The following is a 25,020-nucleotide window of genomic DNA, read 5'->3' on the forward strand; positions in this document are numbered from 1 at the left end:
CTGTCCCACAAAAAATAAGACCCAATATGGCTCTGTGAATGGAAAAATAGAACATTTCTGGCTTTTGGAAGGTGGTGACTAAAATACGAGAACACCAAGAGTCGGGGTCTTTTTGCCTCATCAAAAATAATGTGTTTGTTCATTGGTATGGGTGACACCTTTCTACACCTCGAGCGTCAGATATCTATTGTTAAAGAATATCCTGCTTATAGCGTCATTTTATAAAAACATCTGGTTTTAGAGAACTTGTGGTTGACGAAAGAGGAACTCGCAGGGAGGGGTGGAGTTGAAACAGATATTGAGAGAAGAAATGGTTAAAGGAGAGGTAGAGCGATTTGGGCACAGATAAACTATCGTCACAAAACCTTAGAAAAGGAACAAACAGGAAGCAGCAGCCACTGGAGCGGGGGCATCATAGACACTGGTTCATACACGAAGGATCTGCGTGTAGCTTAGGTGATGGTAAGGCTGGGTTAGGAAGTGTGACTTCACAAGCAAAACACTAACCACAACTGCCTGTCCTCTTCCTGTTACTAGGATCCGACTTTGTCACCAGCTTCGGTTTGCACAGGGGTAGTGACGGGGACTTAGTTTACAGTCATTTAAGTATGTTGCCATGCAGGACACAGAACATGCGGTGACTCAGTGAGTATATTGTGCAAGCGGGTTGCAGAAGAAAGTAGAGGATACAAGCAATCCTAGACAATAAGATACCTGGGTTTTGATGAATCCGTCATCTAGTTTTAGGAAGAATTAGAGAAGACATTTAATGATGAAAACTAAAGATATAACAGATCAAAAGATCAAAAGAGATACAAGACTGGGTGGAGAAGTAACATTAACCACATTGTAGCAACTGAGGTCTTGGTAAGAAGACTGAAAAAGTGATTCAATGGGGAGCAGAGACACCGCAAGGTATTTATTGCCACCATCTGGGTCACCTATGAAAGAAAGAGGGGTCCAGCTTATAATGGAGGACCATGAGAATGGTGAGTACCCTCCTCATTTACCACTGATGTTGACATTGCTGTGTATGTTATTGTTCATCTTGCTCTGTAAATGGATGTAGCATATGATGAATAATGTGATTTATAGAGATCGCTGGATATAATTCTCAGTCTATAATCCACAAGCCCTCAGTGTAATGGTTAGAAATGTCAAACTCCATATGGATGCGGATAAAGGCTGAGCTGTATGAGAATAGGATGGAGCAAATCATGTACAGTGTATACCCAGCCAAGGGGCAGAAGGAAAGCTGTTTAAGTTGTTGCTTTGGAGTCAGGTTTGCACCTATTAACACAAGCGAGTCATTGCATTTCATGTTTGCTGCCACAATGTATCAAACTGTCATTTAGACACTTATTCCCTATATAGGGGATAAGTATCGGATCACCGGGATTCCTCTGTGATTTCCTTTGCTTCCTTACAATACAAAGTATACTCCATGATGTCCCTGCTTTGTATTTCCACAGATTCAATGCAATTCCATCTAGTTTGTTTTAGCCGTGCTATCTGAGATTCCAGTATCTATACTTCCCTTTTGTAACAGACTTGTGTTATTGGAACGGTTTCCCTTAACCCCTTCTTGCCCCATGCCATATTTTTACATGATGGGAAATCTGCAGTTCCTGAAAATTGACATAAATGTACCTCAATGTGATGGCTCAGGGGCTGTATCCACCACGACACTTGGGGGCGCTAGCTGTTTTATCCAGTAACAGCAATTACTGTAATTCAACCACTTATATACCACCATCGATGCTGACTGTTCTGGTTAAGCAGAGTATCCAGATAAGGCAAACTGCACCTGTGATATGCTGTAGATAGTCATTTTCCATTTCTAGCCCCCCTCCTCTAAAAAAAAATAGAAATTTTGAAGTTCATTATACACAGTACAGTCACATTAATGTGACCACATGTCAAAATCCAGAATTGCCACCTTTGGCAGAGCGGACCGCTGCGAGACGTGCAGGAGGAGAGGGGATGTTGGGATGATGTTCACTGGGATGTTGAGCCATGCCGACTCCAGTGCCATGGCCAGCTGCGCTAGGTTACGCGGTTGAGCATCCATGGCGCGAACAACCCATGGGGAATTTGCTGGCCAAGAGAGTACAGTAAACTCAACCTGGTGCTCCTCGAACCACGCACGTACACTACAAGCTTTATGACACGTCGCATTGTCCTGCTGGTAGATGCCATCATCCTGAGGAAAAACAATTTGCATGTAGGGGTGAATGTGGTCCGCAAGGATAGATGCATACTTGTGTTGATCCATTGTGCCTTCCACAATGATGAGTGCACCCAGATGGCTGATGACACAGGCCTTCTGCGATTGGTTGTTTAACAGACTGGACTGTGTATGTATGTCAACATTATGCCATTAAACAATACAACATGGCCTGCAAAAAGAAGCCCTGATAAGGCTATGCCAGCTTTAAGAAGGTGAAGTTAAAAAAAAAAAAGAAAGCAGAAAAGTTACATAGGCTGTGTTTGTTAGGTCAGAAGTAAAATCAGCCTTATAAATTGTATGTGTAGTTGCATGCTAGTAGTAGTGGATTAATGATAGTGCCATATGGTAGCATTGTTGTACACTGATGATCGGTATTGTCCTCGGCATTGTTCTCTGAATAGTTACAAGTCACTTGGGACACGTAAAAATGTGAAATGCTTTTAATAGCAAATAGGAGCAGACACTTCCTCTTTTTTCAATGAAGATCTCAATGCATTACAAATACAAATGAATTTGTACTGTAGATAGCTTTTGTTATAGCATCTGTTGGCCGCCATCAAGGTTCTAAAATCTGCTGTCAACAGCAGGAATATAAGGAAATGATTGTACCCTCACACGGAAACATGAGGCTTCGGGAAAGAGTATCTGAATATGAAGCCTTGGAGTGTTCAGGTTTTTGTTGTTACATTTTGCAGTGGTCTGTAGAGCGGCCTCTTTTGATGGATTTTCCAATAATAAAAAGTTTGGGTCGTATTAGATTTTCAGAGGAATTATCGGAATAATAGCTTACTCCCTGACCAGCCTGGTGAATGGTGCAGCCGATTACCCAATGAATGAGCATTTGCTTGTTCTGTAGGCGAATAGCTCCTTTTGGCAGGGAAAAAAATGTTGGGGGGGGGTGATCCTTATACCATTCATTCCTCCTACAGTTATGACGCTGAGCAGGAAGGAGTGCCCCCTCTGACAGTATAGCACTACACACAGTACTGTCAGGAGAGGCGTTCCCAACTAGACTGTCAGAAACGCCCTTCTGACGGTGAATAGATATCGGTAACGGCACCAATATCTCTTGTCCAGGGGCATATAATGGGAAAGCCGACAGTGCGCTGAATTCAGTGCACTGTCGTCTTTCTAGTGGTATATAAAACCGCATGTGACCGAGGATATGAAAGGTCCTCTTTAAATAAGAGCAAGTAACCTTCTCAATCTAATACAGGATCCCACTATAAATATACATAGAGAAGACGCACAATACAAAGTACACAGACCGCAGAAGAGGAATTCCGACCACATCTGATCCCACAGGCAAAGCCATGCAGTAACGTCCATACGTGTTGTGACTATTGAAATTCTGAAATATTTTTGACTTTAGTGACTGCACTATGATAAAAAAAAGTGCTCAAATACACAATGAGACTGAAAAGTGTCACAATATACCATATCTTAGCTTACCAAACCACCAACTAGTGATAAGAAGTCGAAAAATATGAGTTACAAATTGTTCTGAATCTATTGTGGCCATGGCTATGCGGCAACTTTGACTTTTGCGCAATAAAAAAATGAATTGTTCACCGAGACTGTGGTCATATAAAAGGATAGAGTTCCCAACATCAGGAACTCTGGTCTCTTTATAGAAATTTACATTGGATTTTTAACATGTGTAAGCAGGGGTAGACTGAAAATAACAGGTAAAAAATTCTAAAGTCCCAAGTCCTTAAACTGTGATTAAGTGTATCTAGAAGAAATGATAGAAGGCAAAGGATGAGCCAGCCAAGTATTGATTTCATTTAGATTTCTCTTTTTTCATTCATTTCATTGTGTTATTTGAAAAAAATAAACTATTGACACTTCTATTGTTGAAAGTATTTTTACTTTATAGCATTTTCAATGCCTGCCTAAAACTTTTGCAGATCACTGCTTCTTATAGGAACTCTCTACTCATCTCTGCAGATTTTTGGACCATTAATCACATTTTTTGTTTTCTTTCAATAGGAAACACAATTAGTCAGACAGAAGAGATTAAGATCACATCACCGACAAAAGATGAGCTATTGGATCAAATTAAAGTGAGTTGGTGCCGCACCCTTATACCATCTTAGGCTTCTTACAACAGATTTATTTACCACGTTTATGCATTGTTCAGTGGCAGATTAAGTAGACCAAACCTGGGTCCCCTATATATCCTCATCCTTCCTTGTCATATCAACTCCATAGACTCTATATAACCACTTTTCTATGTTAGCTTTGACAAATATGAGTTACTATTAGGGTTGAGCGATTGGGATCGGGAAAGATCGGATCCTGATCGGCGATCGAGCAAATTTCACAATCAGGATTGGCTGGAAAATGATCGAAAATCGATCCTGAAATCTCAAGATCCCCTTATCAAAGGGCTGTGCTCCTACAGTGACACTATTTAGTCAGTGACAGTATAACATAGCATAGATAGTCATCCTATTGATAACGCCTGGACTTTTTGTGAAAGTATCTACTATAACAGTTGGTCATTTCAGTGACTTGTATGTGGTATCTGTCTGATATGGTCTTTCATCTTCTCCATCCAACCCAGACCACCATGACAACTAACCACTAATCAGTTGAGACATTCTGTCTCCTTACTTCTGCAACCTCCTCCAGCCTGTATAGGTATACATATAACTTCAGACCAGACTCAATAAATTCATATCCCAAACAAGACACCATCAAAAGTACAAATCACAGACCTCTGCTGAAACATTGCTACAAAATTATAGCTACTAGACATTTCTCTTCCCTTTATCTTGGTGTCCACTGCCTGTCACCATGTAACTACTACCAGCAACAGTAGTCACCAGCACTAGTCTTCTCTTCTGCATGAGTCCTTCCTCTTCAGACTTCAGAATACAGACTATTGCCTCTAATACTAATCCTCTTCTGCCTTTCCATTCAAAACTAGTTCTATCTGCAGCCACAGCTATCTTATGTGTCCTACACATGCCGGGTACATTGTATTAGCAATGGTATGTCTATGATCAATGCTATAGCTTTGCAGCATTGTTTCGTATTCTCAATGCATGTGATGCTACAGGCATCAGTATTAGTAACATTAGTCAGTACAATGTGTTGAGATTTACTGGCACATATATTTCCAAGTGTAGAATGCATATCAAGGACACACAGGATAGTTGTGGCTGCAAACAAAGCCATGATGCTAAGAATACTCCCTAACTACTTTACATGTATATGCTCCATGTAATAACTGTATCTATGCTCTATTGTCAGTACTACATCTAGAATCAGTCAACGATCACATTGAAACCATTTGCTTTGTCTTTTCTCTACTCAACTACTTGGAACAGAACTTGCAGAATGAGATAACAGAAATTGTGGCCGAAATAGATGATTTTGAGCGCCTGCAGTTAAAGTGAGTGGAATTTACTGGGTGGACTATAAGTGGAGCGCCAATGATAAAAATTTCCGGTCTAAGCTTTCTTTTCTCTTCTCCTAGTCGAAAAATACAGAGGGACAATGAATTGCTCAGTGCAAGCCGGAAGTTCAATATGGATCCAGAGAGGGTGAGTGTAACAGAACTACAAAATGTTGAGGAGTTGCAGTGCATAGTAGAGTTCACACGGAGTAACGTGCCACGTGACCTGGCACGTATACGGCGTGTGAGATTTTGAGCTCCCATTGATTTCAATGGGAGCCTGGATCGTATACGCGGCGTTATTTTGCGGCCGCAAAATCACGGCCGCAATATAACGCCACGTATACGATCCTAACTCCCATTGAAATCAATGGGAGCATATACGGCGCGCAAAGTCTCACACGCCATATATATGTGCCACATCACGCGGCACGTTACTCCGTGTGATTGCACCCTTAGTGTATCTGGACTTTAGACTCTCTTCCATAGGTTGGATCAGTGGTAGAGGCTTAACTACATCGGGTGCAGAAATTGTTGGCGCAAATAGACCTTGATTCATGAGGAAACCCGAAACAAGACACCAGTACAAATGGCAAATGGTCGGCTGGAGTCCAGTTACAGATTTTGCATTAGTATTTGGAAGCCTATTGTTCTGCAGTGCTGGGATGATATGCTGGGTTCTAGTGACAGACTGCCTTTAATATTGCCTTTGCAGTAGTAGATGCTGTATTATTATGTAACACATCCATTATTAAGTGTATGCATTTCTATTATATGGCGTCCAGGGAATCCAACTATTAATTACAAAGAAGTTTGTGGAAAAAGAGCCAGAACAAATAGCCAGCTTCTTATATAATGCTGCAGGACTCAGCAAGGTGGCCATAGGGGAATACCTCGGACAACGGTTAGTACATGACACAATATATATACAGCCTAAATGCTTATTGTTTACTTGCCATTAATAAATCTCCATCAGTTTCCCATCAGTCCACACGTAGACACAATCTGTTTCACAAGCAGCAGTGTGTCATATGTATAGTTAAAGGATTCGGTATACAATCTATAGGATACATCACATTTTAACCATATGGTGCTGCACATGTTCAGGTTTTGTAGAAGTTGTTTTTGAAGCCAAAATCAGTTATGGGTCATAAATAGTGAGATTTTGAGAACTAGTGATGGGCGAATCCCACAAGATTCGTTTCACAGGTATTTGTGAGGTTTGCATACAAGTTTTGGTTCAGCCCAAACTTATTCAGTCCAGACTTAGATGTGTTATTATTGTACTCTAAGGCCATGAAGAGATCTCAGAAGATGGAAATGATTTGTGGATGGTAAACCCCAAAATTCTGGGTTTGGCTAAATTTGGAAAATTCATAATGAACCTAAGTTGTTACAAACCAGTTCACTCATCCCCAGTGACAACCTAAAAATGACAAATGGTACTTCAAAAACTACATTAACAAAACCTAAACCTCCAGCAGCACAAGAGGGGGCATCCACATTACCCTTGGTAATGTCTGTTGCTGTCTTCCATCGCAGGATGACAGCATCGCACATTAAACTGTTGCAGCGAACGGTTCCCTCCCCATTGGCACAAATGTAAACAACATAACGGACGCGAGCTTCCAGCTTATCTTCCTGCATATATGTATTTTTCCTGCAGGATTTTTTCTTCCATTAGAAAACTAATCAAAGATCACGGAAGATAGTGTCCATCATGTTATTTACATTAGTTTCAATTGGAACAGACACAGAATCAGTTTGTGTCCGTTCTCTGCAACAGTTTAATGTCCATTGCTGTCATCCTATGATGGAAGACAGGAACGGACATTCACAGTGGTAGTGGGAACTCTCCCTCAAGCTGCTCATACATATAAAATTAAAGTTGGCAATGTGTCACCAACTGATCAAGGTTATGATCACTTGTACAAAGGATCTCACCATCAACATAGTCAACTAAACTGGCTGATAAGAAGAGCTTAGTAAATGGTTGGCTAAATTGGGCCGTCCATGCCATACACGTATATTCTTGATCAAACTAAAGCTAAAATTTCCAACACAACAGATCGATTTTTAGGCAGACAATGATCTATTTGCTACTGTGTTAATTTTTTTTAACCAAACCGACTGAAATGGACAAAATTGTCCATTCTGATTGACTTTTATCATAAGTGTATGAGCAGCTTAACAAAGCCATCCTTACAAACATCACCCTAATGACAATTCTGTTAATCATCTCTTAATTGCCATTAGATTTGATAATGAATTACAAGAGTAAAAACAACGACAAGTGATAGCAGACGTGATGAATAGCATAACAGGTCTCTGCTGACACTGGCTTATCTCACAGCTCTGCGCCGTGTGGCCCATCGAGCTGCAGAACAAATTGGTTTATTTGCAGAAATAGTAACAGTCTGTTCATCCACGTTCATTACTGACCTTTTACGCCTGTCATTTTCTTTATACTGGAACAATCATCAGAAGGAAAAACACTGGAAACATGGAGACCACCCCTGCTAGGTCAGGCATAGAATACATACTGCCCAATAGGCAGCCATTCATTCTAATCTAGCAATAAAAATGACAACAAATATATAGCTACATAACATACAGATCCAGAGCTTAGCCTGTCATGTAGACTGCAGGTAAATGTATTGCTCCAGACGGTTGCATAAAAGAAGCAGATAAATGATAAGTTCGGGTGTGTTGAATGTGTAATCCTAATAAATAGTAATGGGTCATCTGCTCAGTATTTATGATTTTTTTTCTTTGTTTTCCATTGTATCTTCCCTTTGCTGTTATTTTCCTCTCTTGCCCCCATCCCATTTCCTTCCTCTTCCTTTCCTTTCTTTTGTTCTTTCCCTCCAGGGAGTCACTGAATATTCAGGTTCTGAAGGCTTTCGTGAAATGTCACAACTTTGACAAACTCAGTCTTGTGGACGCTTTGAGGTGAGAATCGTATTGTATCAGAACTGTTCACTATCAGTGGATAATACAATAGGATGAAACAGATTTATTGAGGTTCTATTTAATACCAAAAATAAAACTATTGACTGGCCTGGAGTTTCAACGTGCTCTTGTAGACCCCCTATCCGACCCCATTTTTCTGATCAAATAAGGCACCGAAATTTTTCAAAACGTTTTATAATCTCCAACTGGTATATAGCAGCATAGGCTTTAATGGTTGGTCTGGATTAGAATATCCATTGTCGTGTATCTTAATAGAGAATCTGAGTTAATAGAAGGGGTCCTCTATTCGGGATCTATTACCCAGAGTGGAGAAAAGGGTCACTTGCTCTGGACGGCTTGACCAGTAGTTTCAAATTACACTGTTGGACATTCCCACTTTAGGCTAAGGCCCCATGTTGCGTCCTGTAACAAAAAAGCACTGCGGGAAAAAACGCGGCAGCGCATGGCAGAGGTTTCTTCTGCAGACTTCCTTTAAAGTAGTATTCCCATCTGAGACACCTATGGCACATCTAATGGATATGAATGGCAATGGAGCTAGCATAGCGATCATCCTTCCTATTCACCTGATAGGTAGGAGTTTCAGAATTGAAAACCTTACTACTTGTATCTGTGCCATAAATGTCTCAAATGGAGACACTCCTTTAAAGGGATACTAAACTTGGAAATGAATGGCACAAGTAATCTTGTCCCCTCTGTTTGCCCTGTTATCACCTTTATTATATCTGTATAAGAGGGGCCTGTCTAATCATCAGCGGTTTCTGTGGAAGGAGCCTGTCCCCCCTGTGGGGAGTCTCCGTAGAAGAGTCCACCATACAGGAGGTGCAACTCTGACTTTTTCAGAGCTCTGATAGACATGTTATTCTTAGCAGGTCAGAAGGAGCTCACGTGACCCAACAGAAAAGAAGGATCTAATGAATTTTAAGATTAACCCTACCCTGGTCTATAGTCTGTCACTATGCCAAATCAGTATCCCTGCACTATGCTGAGGAGATCCAAAAAAACAAAACAGCGCTGTCCATAGCTGGGAATCTGTTCCTTTTGGAATAGAAATACTAATTTGGCAATAAACTCTGCATCATGTTAGTAGGCTTATTAACTGAGTCATGCATGATGTTAAGGAGGCTGCCCTCTAGAGGGCAGCATACAGAGGCATTGTTCTCCTAATTACATCCTGGAGAATAGATTTGCATATTTTTTACCCAGATTAAAAAGGTGTGACTAAACAAATGAAAGCTAGATGAATTGTATGTGGAGGGGGTTGGCACATAATGATAAGAAATACGGTATAGAAAGGTTATGTCTGCCAAAGACAGGACTAAATCTCCATGATCTTTGTTCTTCCAGACGATTTCTTGGTAGTTTTCGGTTACCAGGAGAAGCACAGAAGATAGACCGTATAATGGAGTCTTTCTCCACTCATTATTGTCAGTGTAACCCAGACATGTTCAAGTCAACAGGTAACCAGAAGTCAACACACTGGCTATTATAATTATTAGCAATATACAGCAATGATTCCATGATCAGAACATTCAGTAATATATGACTGATCACTAAGAGGGAGACGACAGTCTTAATAGCTGCCAATGGAACAACCATACATGGCTGAAACCCAGCCCATCTATGGTGCCCAAAGAGTGAACAAATTTTCAGATAAAGCAAAGTATTACTAGCATGACCTGTATGAAATTGCTGCATTGGTGGGTGCTAAGTGTGCGGTCACCCTTGAGAGGTGAAATAATTGGCAAATCCTGTCCCAAGAAAGACAGTCCATTATGTTACAGAAAGTAAACTCTACCGGGTTAGACAGCCGAGACAACCAGTCCTGCAAGCAGAGATCTTGAATACTCTGCAGAATTTATACAAAAAATGTATAGGGAATTGATACACGGTGAGCTATAAAAAAAGGGAAGCTTGTTTCCTCTTTGTGGTTTTGACAGGATAAAGGGTAATGGAAAACTGACATAGTTACTCATTGTAAGAGAGCTGGAAAAAGCAGCTATGCAGGTTGTGTCCACCATGTTCAAACCACCTATTACACCGCACACGCTTAACATTCCTGTTTGAGTTTGGTAAATGTCTGTGGTTTAGTTTCATTGTGACACATGGGTACGCAGGTGCAGTTCTTGCAGTTCCACCAGCAAGAATAACAGGGTAGCAAGGTCCCTGCGGGTTCTTGTTGTGGTACGGCAGAAAACACACACACTTGTCTTATTAGACATAACAGCAGTTCACAACACTTGCTCGAATACACTATGGTCCAGTGGCGTAACTAAAGTCTTGTGGGCCCCAGTGCAATCTTTTGTCCGGGGCTCCCTACCTCATCCCTACAGTGATGGTAGTGATAGTGATGGTTACGGGTGCTAAGGAGTTTAATCATCCTTAGTGTGGTTAGGGTAATCTGTGGGTCTCCTTGGCTTATGAGATAGATGGAAGCTGCAATCTCAATGCTGATGGCAGTGCTTATGGGCCCCCTAAGGCTCCTGGGCCCTGGTGTGACTGCATCCCCTCAAGCTACGCCCCTGCTACAGTCTAGTAGTTTGCAACCTTCTTCAGTATGTAGAGTAGCTGCCCCACAGTAACACAAAGCAACACTCCAGCACACATAGTCCTGCTTCTGCAGACACATGCCATGGTTTGTGCTTCTATCTTATGGATAAAGTCTGAACTTCATTCCAGAACTAAAATGAACACTTTGCACTGATGGCCTCAATAGTTATAAAAGAAGTCCAGAGGGAATACCTGAAAGGCATGAAAAGGGAGCCTATCCCGGCCAGTTTGACTACAGGGCATCAGGCCATAAGAAAGCTGTACTTGGAGCTGGATGAAAATGACACCACCTGTGGCACCACTAATGGGTGCAAGCAGGTCCTTCCCATGTGAAAGAATCATCATTAGATGTAGACAGATTGCTAATAGCAGAAGAAAGACACCATACTAAATAATTCTCACATAAAACAGAACTTTTACTATTCCACCACTAAATGAACATTCTATTAAAACCTACAGCAAGTCTTCTATGCCTTATTGAAGACGCCGGTTAGCGCAGGAGAGGGGACATATGTATATTTTTAATCACTCCAGCAGTCTATGCACTAATAATATCAGATACAACTGCAGTTGAGATATAGGTAGAAGCTTGATCTAAGGTCTAAAAAATTCTGTCATGAAAGAGTAAATCAGTAATACATAGCAGACTGCTGTAGGTTGGAATAGTCTGAATGTTCATTTAGTGTCGGAATAGTAAAAGTTATGTTTTGTGTGAGAGTAATTAGTATAGTGTAATATATGGCTTTCCTATTTGTCTGTATCCATCTAGGACAGGGCTCAGCAACCTTCGGCACTCCAGCTGCTGTAAAACTACAACTCCCAGCATGCTCCATTCACTTCCATGGGAGTTGTACAAACAGGAGAGCAAGTATGCATGCTGGGAGTTGTAGTTTTACAATAGGTGGAGTGCCGTAGGATGCCGACCCCTGATATCTAGTCAATAAAACCTACACTATATAGGGTCAGTTAAAATTATTTAAAGAATCATCATCATCCTATTTACAGAAGATAACAGATTGCAAAAGACACAGTGGTCCTCCCATAACTATAATGTTCTAAGTCAAGGGCTGTACTGTCAGCTCAGTCTAATTGGTATGTTCTGGTTTTATTCAGCTATACCATATGATAAAGTGCAAACTCACATAAAATGATATTTCTTAACATTGGGATGCTACAGGACCGCTCCACTCAACTCTGGGGGGTAAGGGGACGTTCACCCTACCGTTGTTAATACTCATTGCTGTCTTCTGTCATAGGCTGACAGTAACAGACATTAAATGGTTGCAGAGAACGGTCACAGACTATGTCAACTATGTCGGCTAATGTCCGTCATGTTGTTTACATTATTGTCAATTACTGTCTGTTCTCTGCAACAGTTTAATGTCCGTTGCTGTCATCCTATGACGGAAGACAGCAGCAGACATTAATATCGGCAGTATGAATGCCCCCTCAGGATACAATGGACATCATTCATTTCTTAAACTGCTATATTAAACTGAAAGCTCAGCATTGTTTGGTAGCTTAGGGCTACAGTTTCGATGCACAAAACCACTTAAAAGCATTATCCTGTACCAACCACACAAGGGAAATGGTTCTGTATTTTGGGGTACGCCCTTTTTATTATACATTTAAAAACCTTTGCCTGGTATTCACACCATGCTTTTGGTTTCTGTCTGGCACGCTGCTTATGCATATGCAGAATGTAGCCATAAGCATCTAATACAGCAAAAAACATGATACGTCGGAGAAATAACTTAAGCACATGCTGTGACTTTTTCTGGCATATATGTATGTGGTATATACCAGTGTTATTTTTTTTTGTTGCTGTGTTGAAGAGTATACACTTTTCCTACAAAGCCACATATACTGTATGATATCTTTCCATGGCTGCGTATGGATTATACATGCTACTTTATGGCTGAATATGTAATAAGCAACTGGATATGTCTGGGCTTTTACATGTTATGCGCATGTTCAGAGGTTCACTGAATGTAATGTGATGATAGTCTTACTAGTGTAACAGTAATACCCCTTTAACTAGGAATTTCAGGCCAAATGTATTTGGGTTCTTATCACAGCGGAAACTACTTGAATCTCCATATTCAATATCGGAAATCAATGTTGCTCTCACAGTCAGACTTGCGCTCTTTTTACTAGCAATATGGATGCTTATAGCTAATTAGAGAAGTACTGATTCATTGTGGAACTTGCGGAGCTGGAAATGGGGTATTTGATCTGTCTACCACCCATTGATATTCCCTTTAATTTAACCACAGCTTTGAGTGCTTATAGAGAAACACACTGTGAATCCGCCATCAATACTTTATCTAGCGCTGCTGATGGGTATCCTACCTTTATCTATTCATGGTTTACATTGAAGATATTTCTATATTGCTTTAATGGAATATTTCACCCTATAGTTCATTATTTGCAATGTCTCACAGCGTCTCATCTTTATTGATATATGGTGGTCTCGATGGCTTTGTTTTGTGGCTGGTTCGAGTGTAATAACTGTAGCAGATATAGACATCTCGCTATATGATAGGCCGGCTCCAGCCTGTGGTCTGCTATGTTGATGCAGAGAACATCCTGTCTCAGTAAGATGAAATGGTCTCTGTGGAAATAATAATTCAGGCTTGTTCTATTTTAAATATGCAGAAAATGACACGCTTGTGTGGTGCATTACATACCATGACATGCAATATGTGCGTGAACTGTCGGATAGTTGATATATCTGATATGGTTGAAAAACTTTAAAGATGACACCTAGCTCCAGGTGCAATAGTAGCAAATCAGACTCATATGCACCTAGTGTTCAGCCTAGCCCTGCAATAATGCTATTCAGAGAGCTTTCCGATGGGAATTTAACAGGATCAAAATTTAGAGAGGAATCTGAGGTGGAAAATCATCTCAAATAGTTCTCCAAATTATGATGTGTCAACCCAGGCTAGGGCCTGGTTCACATCTGCGCCCCTTATTCCATTTGGGGAGTCTACATGGGACCCCCCCCTCCCCCGAACGGAATAACGAACACATTGACAATCGGTGAGCTTATAAAAGCACATGGACCCCATAGACTATATTGGAGTCCATGTGTTTTCTGTGCGGTGTCAGCATGGAACATGCAGAGAGAAAAGTACTTCATGGACACCGCACAGAAAACACACAGACCCCATTGTAGTCTATGGGGTCCGTGTGCTTTCATTGGTCACCGCCTGTCAATGTGTTCAGTATTCCATTTGGGGGGTCCCCAAGCGGATGTGAACCAGGGCTAAGACTGCCCTCTTATTCATAGTTACCATATAAGAGTACCATAGGTCAATATTATCTACGAGTTTTGGATATTTTCTACTATTCTGCTTCCTCTCAAAAATGACATTGCCCTTCTTGTATCAAAATCTAGGATACTAATGGTATGGTAAAGTAGGAGAATTGTTGATTTTTATAAATTCTATTTCTTAAAGTTTCATTTTAAGACATGTACCTGATCCTCCATGAACCTGCTGCATTCACTTCTAGCAAGATTTGGTATCATCTAATTCTAATAAGTGCATTATCAGAATATGCCAAGGAGGATGTATCTAAACTATATACGGTCTAACATAGTAACATAATTGGTTGGATAAAGATAAAAGTCCATCAAATTCAACTGATAAAACTACCAAGTTGAGCCAGAGGAAGTAAACAATTGAGTCTGATGTCAGTTGCCTCATCAATGGATAACAATTCCTTCCCAACTCCAACTATGGTGGCAATTGGACTAAATCCCTTCATCAACATCCTATGCCAACATTGCTACTTCCCAAAACATCATCTGATGATGATGACCAAAGATTAGGCAATGTTACATTGACATACTGTTTGTTGGTCATGGACTGTGTTTTGGGGCATTTCATTCATTTTATTATGTTCCTGACTTTTCTTCCTCTATTAGTGGGAGAGTGGTAAAATTTTTTTTCCACTAATAGCATTTATCCCCCAGAGTCAATGGTTGAACCCCCCCGATCATAAGAACAGGGGCCTACAAGTTCCTCTGTGTGCTTCATGTGAATAGAGTAGTGGTACTCATGTATGGCAGTGACTTGTTCACTGCTCGAAGACAGCAATCTGTCTGCTTCAGAAAAGAGGTGCTGCACCAAAATGGTCAGCTACTTGTGCACCTATGGAAGTGAGCAATGTCTGTGTCCATTCTAGGTGACACAGGGTGAACAAGGAGTCAGCACTGAGTAGAGTAGAAAGCAGGCCATATATACGGCTGTGGCTGCTGATGGTGGCCTGAAGGAGAGAATGAGATAGATGACGGTTTAGCTTGTGAGTTGGTATAGAGCCAATATCGTAACTGAGAATTGCAATATTTGCGAAGACATGTCATGGAAGAATTCCAGGCTGACCGAGGTGTGACAGGAGAGACTTTGTGGTGGTGTATCAAGCGATAACACATTTGAGCCTTACAGATCCATGTGTTTATGATGCAACCATCCTTCACATTGGTGATCCAATGCCTACAAAACAGTCACTCCTCCAATACCCAGACAGAAAATGAGGACTTAAGTGTATATATTTGAGGCAGTATTATGTGCTCCACTTCTGTATTGTGTCAAGGACTGTGTATCCACCACTGCAACCATCAAGCTTCTGTCTCTGTCTCCATGTAACCATCAAGTGCAATAACCTTGTGCCTCATGACTGTGAAAACTTCTAAGCACTCTGCCTCTTGTTAGAAATAAAAGATGTTGGGGAACTTGCATTACACCATACTGTCCCACCTCCCATACTCTACATTACTAAGGTATGTATGGAACAGTGATGCCAAATGTATTCCCCCCCACTTCCAATTATTACCACGGCCTCTAGAACTTGTCACAAGTCCTATGTAGTGCATGCAATTGCCCAAATAGTACAAAATGATCAGCGACACTAGAGGAACTTAAAGCAAAGAACCTTCATTTTCATATTACGTAGCTTTGGTTTGGTTAATTTGATGTAAAGCATCTCTCAAAACTCACATGGCAGAGTTTTCCGAGGAAGTCATCTTAGTTCGTAAACTTGTTAAGATAATAGAGAAAAAAAATCAGGCGACAGCGAAAACTTCCCTGTTCTATAATTCTTGAGAACTGGAGATAACATAGATGAAACTATAAGAAACAAGAAACTACACAACTTCTGCATTCAGAACACGCTTCTGTGTGGCCTCATGTTCTCACTGACATCATACGGTAATACCCTATTGACTTTAGGTTCTATTACATTGAAAGATTGTTGCCGCAGTAATCGGGAAGACGCATTCATAGCAATGTTCGTTCCTAATAACTCGTCCATGTTGTTGCGCTGCCGATGAGAAGAAGCTTATTTTTCACCTAATTGTGAGGATTATTGTCTATCCGGCAAGCCCACTCATGTGCACTATAAACAAACCGACCTACTGTACACCTCTATAATATATTATCAAATTATTCACAATGTTATATTTAGCATCTGAAATTATCTTTCTAAAATTGCGCACCACCCACCTTGTTGTATTGTTCAGCATATGCCCCAGGTGATACACTTGGCTCACGCAAAGAACAGGTGCATATACCCCCATAGGCTTGACAGATGCGTACAGTATATGTCAGTATACACAGCCTGCTCGTCTACAACCGAATGGTATGGTATAATGTTGCACAAATCAAAGGATTATTGTTGGTCATTTTAATGATGTGCAGGCCCCCTGCAATGTATCCTACAAGTCTTATGTTGTGTTCTATACAGTCATGGCCAAAAGTTTTGAGAATGACACAAATCTTCGATTTTCACATGATCTGCTGCCCTCTGGTTTTTATGTGTGTTTTGTTTTTATCACATACAGAAATAGAATTGCAATCATATGACAGAATGAATTAATGCAGCAAGTCAATATTTGCAGTGTTGACCCTTCTTCATCAGGACCTCTGCAATTCTCCCTGGTATGCTCTCAATCAACTTCTGGACCAAATCCTGACTGATAGCAGTCCATTCTTGCACAATCAATGCTTGCATTTTGTCAGAATTTGTAGGTTTTTGTTTGTCCACCCGTCTCTTGATGATTGACCACAAGTTCTCAATGGGATTAAGATCTGGGGAGTTTCCAGGCCATGGACCCAAAATCTCTATGTTTTGTTCCCTGAGCCATTTAGTTCTCACCTTTGCTTTATGGCAAGGTGCTCCATCATGCTGGAAAAGGCATTGTTGATCGCCAAACTGCTCTTGGGCGGTTGGGAGAAGTTGATCTTGGAGGACATTCTGGTACCATTCTTTATTCATGGCTGTGTTTTTAGGCAAGACAGTGAGAGAGCCGATTCCCATGGCTGAGAAGCAACCCCACACATGAATGGTTTCAGGATGCTTTACAGTTGGCATGAGACAAGACTGGTGGTAGCGCTCACCTCGTCTTCTCCGAATAAGCTGTTTTCCAGATGTCCCAAACAATCGAAAAGGGGATTCATCAGAGAAAATGACTTTACCCCAGTCCTCAGCAGTCCACTCCCTGTACCTTTTGCAGAATATCAGTCTGTCCCTGATGTTTTTTCTGGAGAGAAGTGGCTTCTTTGCTGCTCTCCTTGAGACCAGGTCTTGCTCCAAGAGTCTCCGCCTCACAGTGCGTGCAGATGCACTTACACCTGCCTGCTGCCATTCCTGAGCAAGCTCTGCACTGCTGGTAGCCCGATCCCGCAGCTGAAACACTTTTAAGAGACGGTCCTGGCACTTGCTGGTCTTTCTTGGGCGCCCTGGAGCCTTTTTGCCAACAGTGGAACCTCTCTCCTTGAAGTTCTTGATGATGCGATAGATTGTTGACTGAGGTGCAAACTTTCTAGCTGCGATACTCTTTCCTGTTAGGCCATTTTTGTGTAGTGCAATGATGACTGCACGTGTTTCTTTAGAGATAACCATGGTTAACAGAAGAGAAAAAATGATGCCAAGCACCAGCCTCCTTTTAAAGTGTCCAGTGGTGTCATTCTTACTTAATCATGACAGATTGATCTCCAGCCCTGTCCTCATCAACACCCACACCTGTGTTAATGGAGCAATCACTGAAACGATGTTAGCTGGTCCTTTAAAGGCAGGGCTGCAATGATGTTGAAATGTGTTTTGGGGGATAAAGTTCATTTTCTAGGCAAATATTGACTTTGCAAGTAATTGCTGTTAAGCTGATCACTCTTTATAACATTCTGGAGTATATGCAAATTGCCATTAGAAAAGCTGAAGCAGTAGACTTTGTAAAAATTAATATTTGTATCATTCTCAAAACTTTTGGCCATGACTGTACACTAGTACTACTACTACTGCTACTACTATGCTAGTAATAGCTACTAATACTAGTCAGGATCCGACACCGATATTAAAACGATGTCCCTTTCCCCAATTCTAATATATGTATGTTTTATACTTTTAGACAGCTGCTATATTGTATCCTTCTCCCTGATCATCTTAAACACCAGTTTGCACAACCCAAGTGTTAAGGACAAACCAGACCTGCAGCACTTCATCTCTTTGCATAGAGGTGTACATCCGGGCGGAGATCTAGCGACAGAGCTGCTGACCGTAAGTAAACTCAGAATGTATTGCCTCATATATGAGCAACGTGAAGTTTATTAACCATAGTAGATTGTTTGTGGTTCGTATACTGTAGTATATTCACTTTAGTCAGGACTTTCTTTTTTATATAGAATCTATAAAGTGAGTGTTCACGAACTAGTAAAAATGATTGACTGCACTAGTTTATAGGTTTCATTGATGGATGTGACAAATATAAAGAAAGTAAAGAAAAACACAAGTGTAAATCTAAGTCCCTGTTCAAACATTTTTGTAGAATTTCCAGATATATAGTACACTTTCAATGGAGGGCACTGAGATATGTTACTGTAAAGGCATTCAGTGACATAAGTCACCTATACACTGTCTACCAATAAGTATTTGGACACCTGTGGTAGAATAGAAAAATAACATTTATTCCTGTACAATATTGGTAGACCCCAGCAGACGCTTCCTTACGGATGGTATTGATGGACACAATACTCCCGGATGCCTGGTGACACTCCTGCTGTATGTGAGCCATCGGTTGGGTGCGGTTTCTCTGACCAGCACTCGTCGGTCTCTATCTCCCAGTTTCGGGGGTCTGCCGACTCGGGGCACATTCCGATAATCACCGTTCACCTTCCACTTCGTAATCACATAGGCCACTGTCGGTTTTGGGTAATTCAGTTCGCTTGCTGTCCCTGAAGGATCAACCATTTCTGTGGTTCCCCACAATTACCCCTTTCTTGAAATCAGACAACTGCACTTCGTGGCATCTTGCATGTGACTAATGCCAATGCACTAATGCCAATGCTGTTTCCTATTTAACGGCGGAAGGCGTGACATACATCACAACCGCAGATATCTTCATTTGCATGGGTGTCCAAATACTTATTGGTAGACAGTGTATACAAGAGGGTTACCTAAAGTTTCATGGGCCATGGTGCAAAAGCTCTGCTGGGTCTTCTTGCACAACTTTTTTTCACAACTGTCAACTGCACCCATCTGTACATTGTAGCAGAAATTACATTTTTCTCTCCTTCTCTATCTTAGCCTAGACCTCTATAAAGTCATGTTCACAACATGTCTTTGCACCCAAGCTTCCCATCAGTACCATCCCCTGTTGCCCCCCCCCCCCCAACCCCCCAGGCATCTGCATATTTGAGGATATACAGTATATGTTTTTTATTGTTGCACTCATTTACATGTTTCTACATGTTTGACCCTACAGAACATCCTCACTATTTTGTTCTTTATGTCAGGATATGTACGAGAGCCTGAAGAAGGAGCCATTTCAGCTTCCTGAGGATGAAGATGCCTGGGAACTCAAACTTGCTTTCCAAAAACCACAGCGAGAGGGCTGGCTTCTCAAAATAGGTATGTGCTCTAGTTTTATGAATATAAAGTGTAATGACTGTATAATTTAGCAATACGTTTTTTTGGATTAGAACCTCAAAATTTGTATAATCTTTACTTAAAGAGGAATTGTCTCCAACCATATAAGTTCTTTTTATTTGTTAATAATTACCGCTGCACTCACTCTAGCGCAATTGGAATTTTTTCTCTAGCCCCACCCTTCCTGAGCAACAAGCCAAGATAGTTTTGGTGCCTGATGTGCTATTTAAGCTCTGTAATGTCAGAAGGGCAGTGTCAGGCAGGGGGGCGTGATTCAGAGCTCCAATCAGAGGCAGTCAATGTTAGAGCTCAGAATCATACCCCTTGTCTGCTCCTGCCTGACTCCGCCCTCCTCACAGTACAGAGTCTATTAGCATATCAGGCACCAAAATTAACAGTACTAACTGCTCAGGAATGGTGGAGGCTAGAGAAAAAATTCTGACTGTGCAGGAATAAATGAAGCAGAACCTATTAAATGATCGAAAATTTGTGTTCAAATCCGGAGGCTAAAAACTCACACCAGCCTATTTATTCTGCGGTAGGGCACTGTAGGATTGCTCATCCTCCATCTATACAAAAATGTCATATTTTGCATTTCGAATTATCAGTGTTTCTATGCGCCCCTGAAGCGGCACTTTCCTCCTACGCTTCTCAGATATTTCATAAATCAGTAAATCCCACAGAATTGCTAAATCAGAGCAGAACGCAATAGGAAGATTGTATACATTGGTTATGGTTTTCATACAGGAACTGTATGATTACTGGTTAGGAAATATACAAGTGGTGGAAAAAAGTGATATGGATGTTCTGAAAATAATTAAATAGGACTGGGAAATTAAGACCTTAAAAAAACTTAACATCATGCAGTATGCTAAGTACATCCACCAAAAAGGTGCAAAGAAGGTATTGGACACTCAGTGCCAAACATACCATACACACAAAGAGTGTCCTTTTATACCTTATCAGGCAAGTATATGTCAGGATCCCTTGACTTGGGCATGTGCAAGTCAATCCCTCGAATAAACACAGGAGACAGAAGTGGATTTAATTGTCCACAGCAGCCATTTATTAAGTATCCATTAACATAAATTTGCATAACTTAGCATCCTTTAACCCCTTAAACTGCCAAACTATAATAAACACTCACGTGCCTAACCCGTTAACCATAAACCCGGAAATGACGCAGGAGGTCCTCGAAGATCACAGCCTTACAAATTATAACCCAATTATAAACCAATCTCCATTCTATCCCAATAGCACAATTACCCACAGTCGTTGTAAAAGCTCAGGGGCATCAAGTTCTTAAGGTCCCATGGTGCTTAATGTCCCTTTAAATCTCCAAACCAAACTATCCACGCTTCCATAATGCCCTGAGGAGTCCAGCCCCTCCCAAGGGGCATTCCCCACCACAACTAAATTCCTTTTCCACCAACTTTGAGGACCCCCCCCTGCCTAAGCTACTGTGACAACCCCCCTCCCAAAAAAACTCAACCGAAAAAGAGGGCAGGTGGGTGGAGGCTTTACACTATGGCGCTCCCCACGGGACTGACTCTGTCTTCGCGCCCTTTCTCTTATATAAACCCTCCCCCTTAACCCTCCCCTCTGCTACCTCCAACGGCCAATTTAACCCTTTCCTGTACCTGCCCGTCCTTTCCTGCCCAGCTCCAGTCATATAGGCCTTCCTTTTAAGGCTTTGCCTTAGTCCGGCCTGTTCTTTCCTGTGGTTTGAAAATAGGAGCAATGGTATACTATACAGTGTAGTCCTATTAATCCTACTAATATTATAAATGTGAAAGTTTGGATGTTTGTTCCTCAATCATGGGCAAACAGTTGAACGTATGTGGCTGAGATTTTCCACATACCTAGATGAAACATAGGGTACTTCATAACTAGCTTCATCACCCGAAATCCCAAGCGTTATTGGCGAAAGTGTGCTCCGGCTCCGCTGCAGGACCTGGGCTGACGTAATACACCGTTTGTCGGCTGTGCTCCAATAGGTGCGCGCCAGTCGGAGGCGACTCGATTGCCGATGTGTGCTCCGCAATACGCTTGCTTGCTTCTGTGGGCGTGCTGAAAAAAAGGCGGCTGCTCGCACCTCCAGGGCAGCGCTGCCAGCCCGCCTGAACTTTGCGGGGCCCGACAAGTCCAGTGGCTGGGGACAGTCTGTGCCCCTCACACGCTGCCTCTGACTCCCAGCTCCGGACCGAGGCGGACATGCTGCACGGCTCTGCGGAACACCACACATGGAGCGGCTGAGGCGACTCTGTGAGTACATCGGGGGACTGTAGGTTACAAGGCCGGATGCCCTGCCAAGCATTGCAGGAGCAACGTTTAGGGGGCCAAGGGAGTGCGCTGGAAGCAAGTGCGAGGGATCAGGGTTTTGGGGTCCCCAGAAGGTGCACGGCACCATGGAGCAGGGGGGGCAGGGGGAGGAGGTTGGTGGGTGCGTATGGGAGGAGAGGGGCACACAAGGCGGCGTTCGTGAGGGGGATTTGGGGGTCCAGCCTGGGGGCAGGGGGCGTGGGGTAGTTACGTAAATATGTCACAGAGCCAACATGCGCGAGTGGGCATATCATCCGCACCGGAGATTGGTTACATAACAGCGGCTCAGCGCCAACACCGACTCGCAGACGAAGAGCTGCCGAAATGCTGGAGCAGGCAAACCATCGACGGCAGCAAGTTGCTGAATATAGGCGGATCATCGACGCCAACAACACACAGACAAAGTCGCGGGCAGAGTCTAGTGTTTTTATATAAAAGATACACTTTACACACACTTACACACTTATATGTATATTACCCATGCATAACACATTGCGCACACTTAACATATACACATTGTATACATATATACACTATATATATATATACAGTGGCGTAACTAGGAATGGCAGGGCCCCGTGGCGAACTTTTGACATGGGGCCCCTTCGACACCGAAGATCTCGACCGAGTCCCTCCTATGCGTTCCTGCGCGCTCTATTATGCCCCATAGTGGCTCCTGCACACAGTATTATGCCCCTTAGAGGCCCCTGCACATAGTATTATGTCCCTTAGAGGCCCCTGCACACAGTATTATACCCAATAGTGGCCACTGCACACAGTATTATGTCCCTTAGTGGCCCCTGCACACAGTATTATGTCCCTTAGTGGCCCCTGCACACAGTATTATGTCCCTTAGTGGCCCCTGCACACAGTATTATGTCCCTTAGTGGCCCCTGCACACAGTATTATGTCCCTTACTGGCCCCTGCACACAGTATTATGTTCCATAGTGGCCCCTGCACACAGTATTATGTCCCTTAGAGGCCCCTGCACACAGTATTATGTCCCTTAGAGGCCCCTGCACACAGTATTATGCCCCATAGTGGCCACTGCACACAGTATTATGCCCCATAGTGGCCCCTACAGGACTAAATACTGTCACGTCACCGCTGACCGCTATACCAGGACAATTGTGGATAAAAAAATCTGGTCATGTGTATCACAATTTAGTAACTCCATGTGCCTCATATTAATAGAAGTTAACCCCTGTGTGCCTCACCATAAGAGTTACTGATATGTAAGAGACATGGAGGTAATAATAAAGTATCTTCATTACTATTACCCCCATATGTCTTACATATCAGTAACTCTTATGGTGAGGCACACAGGGGTTAATATGAGGGACATGATAGGGTTAACTGCTATTAATATGAGGCACATGGAGTTACTAAAACAAAAGTAATCACCCCAAATGCCTGATATTAATAAGTATAGTAAGCCCAGTACGTACCTGTGCAGTGGCGTAACTAGGAATGGCGGGGCCCCGTGGCGAACTTTTGACATGGGGCCCCCCCGACACCGAAGATCTCGACCGAGTCCCTCCTACGCATTCCTGCGCGCTCTATTATGTTCCATAGTGGCCCCTGCACACAGTATTATACCCAATAGTGGCCCCTGCACACAGTATTATCCCCAATAGTGGCCCCTGCACACAGTATTATGTCCCATAGTGGCCCCTGCACACAGTATTATACCCAATAGTGGCCCCTGCACACAGTATTATGTCCCATAGTGGCCCCTGCACACAGTATTATACCCAATAGTGGCCACTGCACACAGTATTATGTCCCTTAGTGGCCCCTACAGGACTAAATACTGTCACGTCACCCGCTGACCGCTATACCAGGACAAATTGTGGATAAAAAATCTGGTTATGTGCATTACAATTTAGTAACTCCATGTGCCTCATATTAATAGCAGTTAACCCCATCATCTCCCTCACATTAACCCCTGTGTGCCTCACCATAAGAGTTACTGATATGTGAGAGACATGGAGGTAATAATAAAGTATCTTCATTATTATTACCCCCATATGTCTCACATATCAGTAACTCTTATGGTGAGGCACACAGGGGTTAATGTGAGGGAGATGATGGGGTTAACTGCTATTAATATGAGGCACATGGAGTTACTAAAACACAAGTAATCACCCCATATGCCTGATATTAATAAGTAACCCCAGTACGTACCTGTGTAGCTTTAGTTTCACTTTCCTTCTTCCTTTCTTCCTCCAGTGCAGGACGGCAGGAGCTCGGCAGGGATAAGTCCCGCCTCCTCCTCTCATTGGTGGGCAGAGGACAGCAGAGAAAGGGAGGGGGGAGAGAGGGGGAGCATCCTGCAGCGCTGACAGGAGCCAGAGCTGCAGCTCCTGTGTCTCAGCCGTTGCTGCAGCTTCGGGGCCCCCTGTTGGTGGAAAGTATTCCACCAACAGGGGGCCCCGATCATTATACTCGGGGGTCCGAAAAGACCTCCGAGAATAATGATAGCACCGGTAGCAGCTGTCACCGGGCCCCTAATGTCCCGGGCCCTGTGGCAGCTGCTACCGCTGCTATGGTGGTAGTTACGCCACTGTACCTGTGTATCTTTAGTTTCATTTTCCTGGAGCAGCTTCTTCC

At 42.4% G+C, this 25,020-nt stretch overlaps 1 protein-coding gene across 1 annotated transcript in view; it reads left to right on the forward strand.

Moving 5' to 3' along the window:
* The first annotated feature begins 421 nt into the window (after positions 1 to 421).
* LOC142218269 (cytohesin-4-like) overlaps positions 422 to 25,020 on the forward strand; it is a 33,736-nt gene continuing 9,137 nt past the window's right edge. The window contains exons 1-9 of the mRNA XM_075286857.1: positions 422 to 989; positions 4,223 to 4,296; positions 5,569 to 5,633; positions 5,718 to 5,784; positions 6,422 to 6,540; positions 8,508 to 8,588; positions 9,954 to 10,066; positions 18,568 to 18,716; positions 19,952 to 20,066. Coding sequence (XP_075142958.1) covers positions 893 to 989; positions 4,223 to 4,296; positions 5,569 to 5,633; positions 5,718 to 5,784; positions 6,422 to 6,540; positions 8,508 to 8,588; positions 9,954 to 10,066; positions 18,568 to 18,716; positions 19,952 to 20,066 — 880 coding nt within the window. The 5' untranslated portion in view covers positions 422 to 892. The remainder of the gene's footprint in view (positions 990 to 4,222; positions 4,297 to 5,568; positions 5,634 to 5,717; positions 5,785 to 6,421; positions 6,541 to 8,507; positions 8,589 to 9,953; positions 10,067 to 18,567; positions 18,717 to 19,951; positions 20,067 to 25,020) is intronic.

This window comes from Leptodactylus fuscus, chromosome 9, assembly GCF_031893055.1.
Source record: "Leptodactylus fuscus isolate aLepFus1 chromosome 9, aLepFus1.hap2, whole genome shotgun sequence".
Lineage (NCBI taxonomy): Eukaryota > Metazoa > Chordata > Amphibia > Anura > Leptodactylidae > Leptodactylus > Leptodactylus fuscus.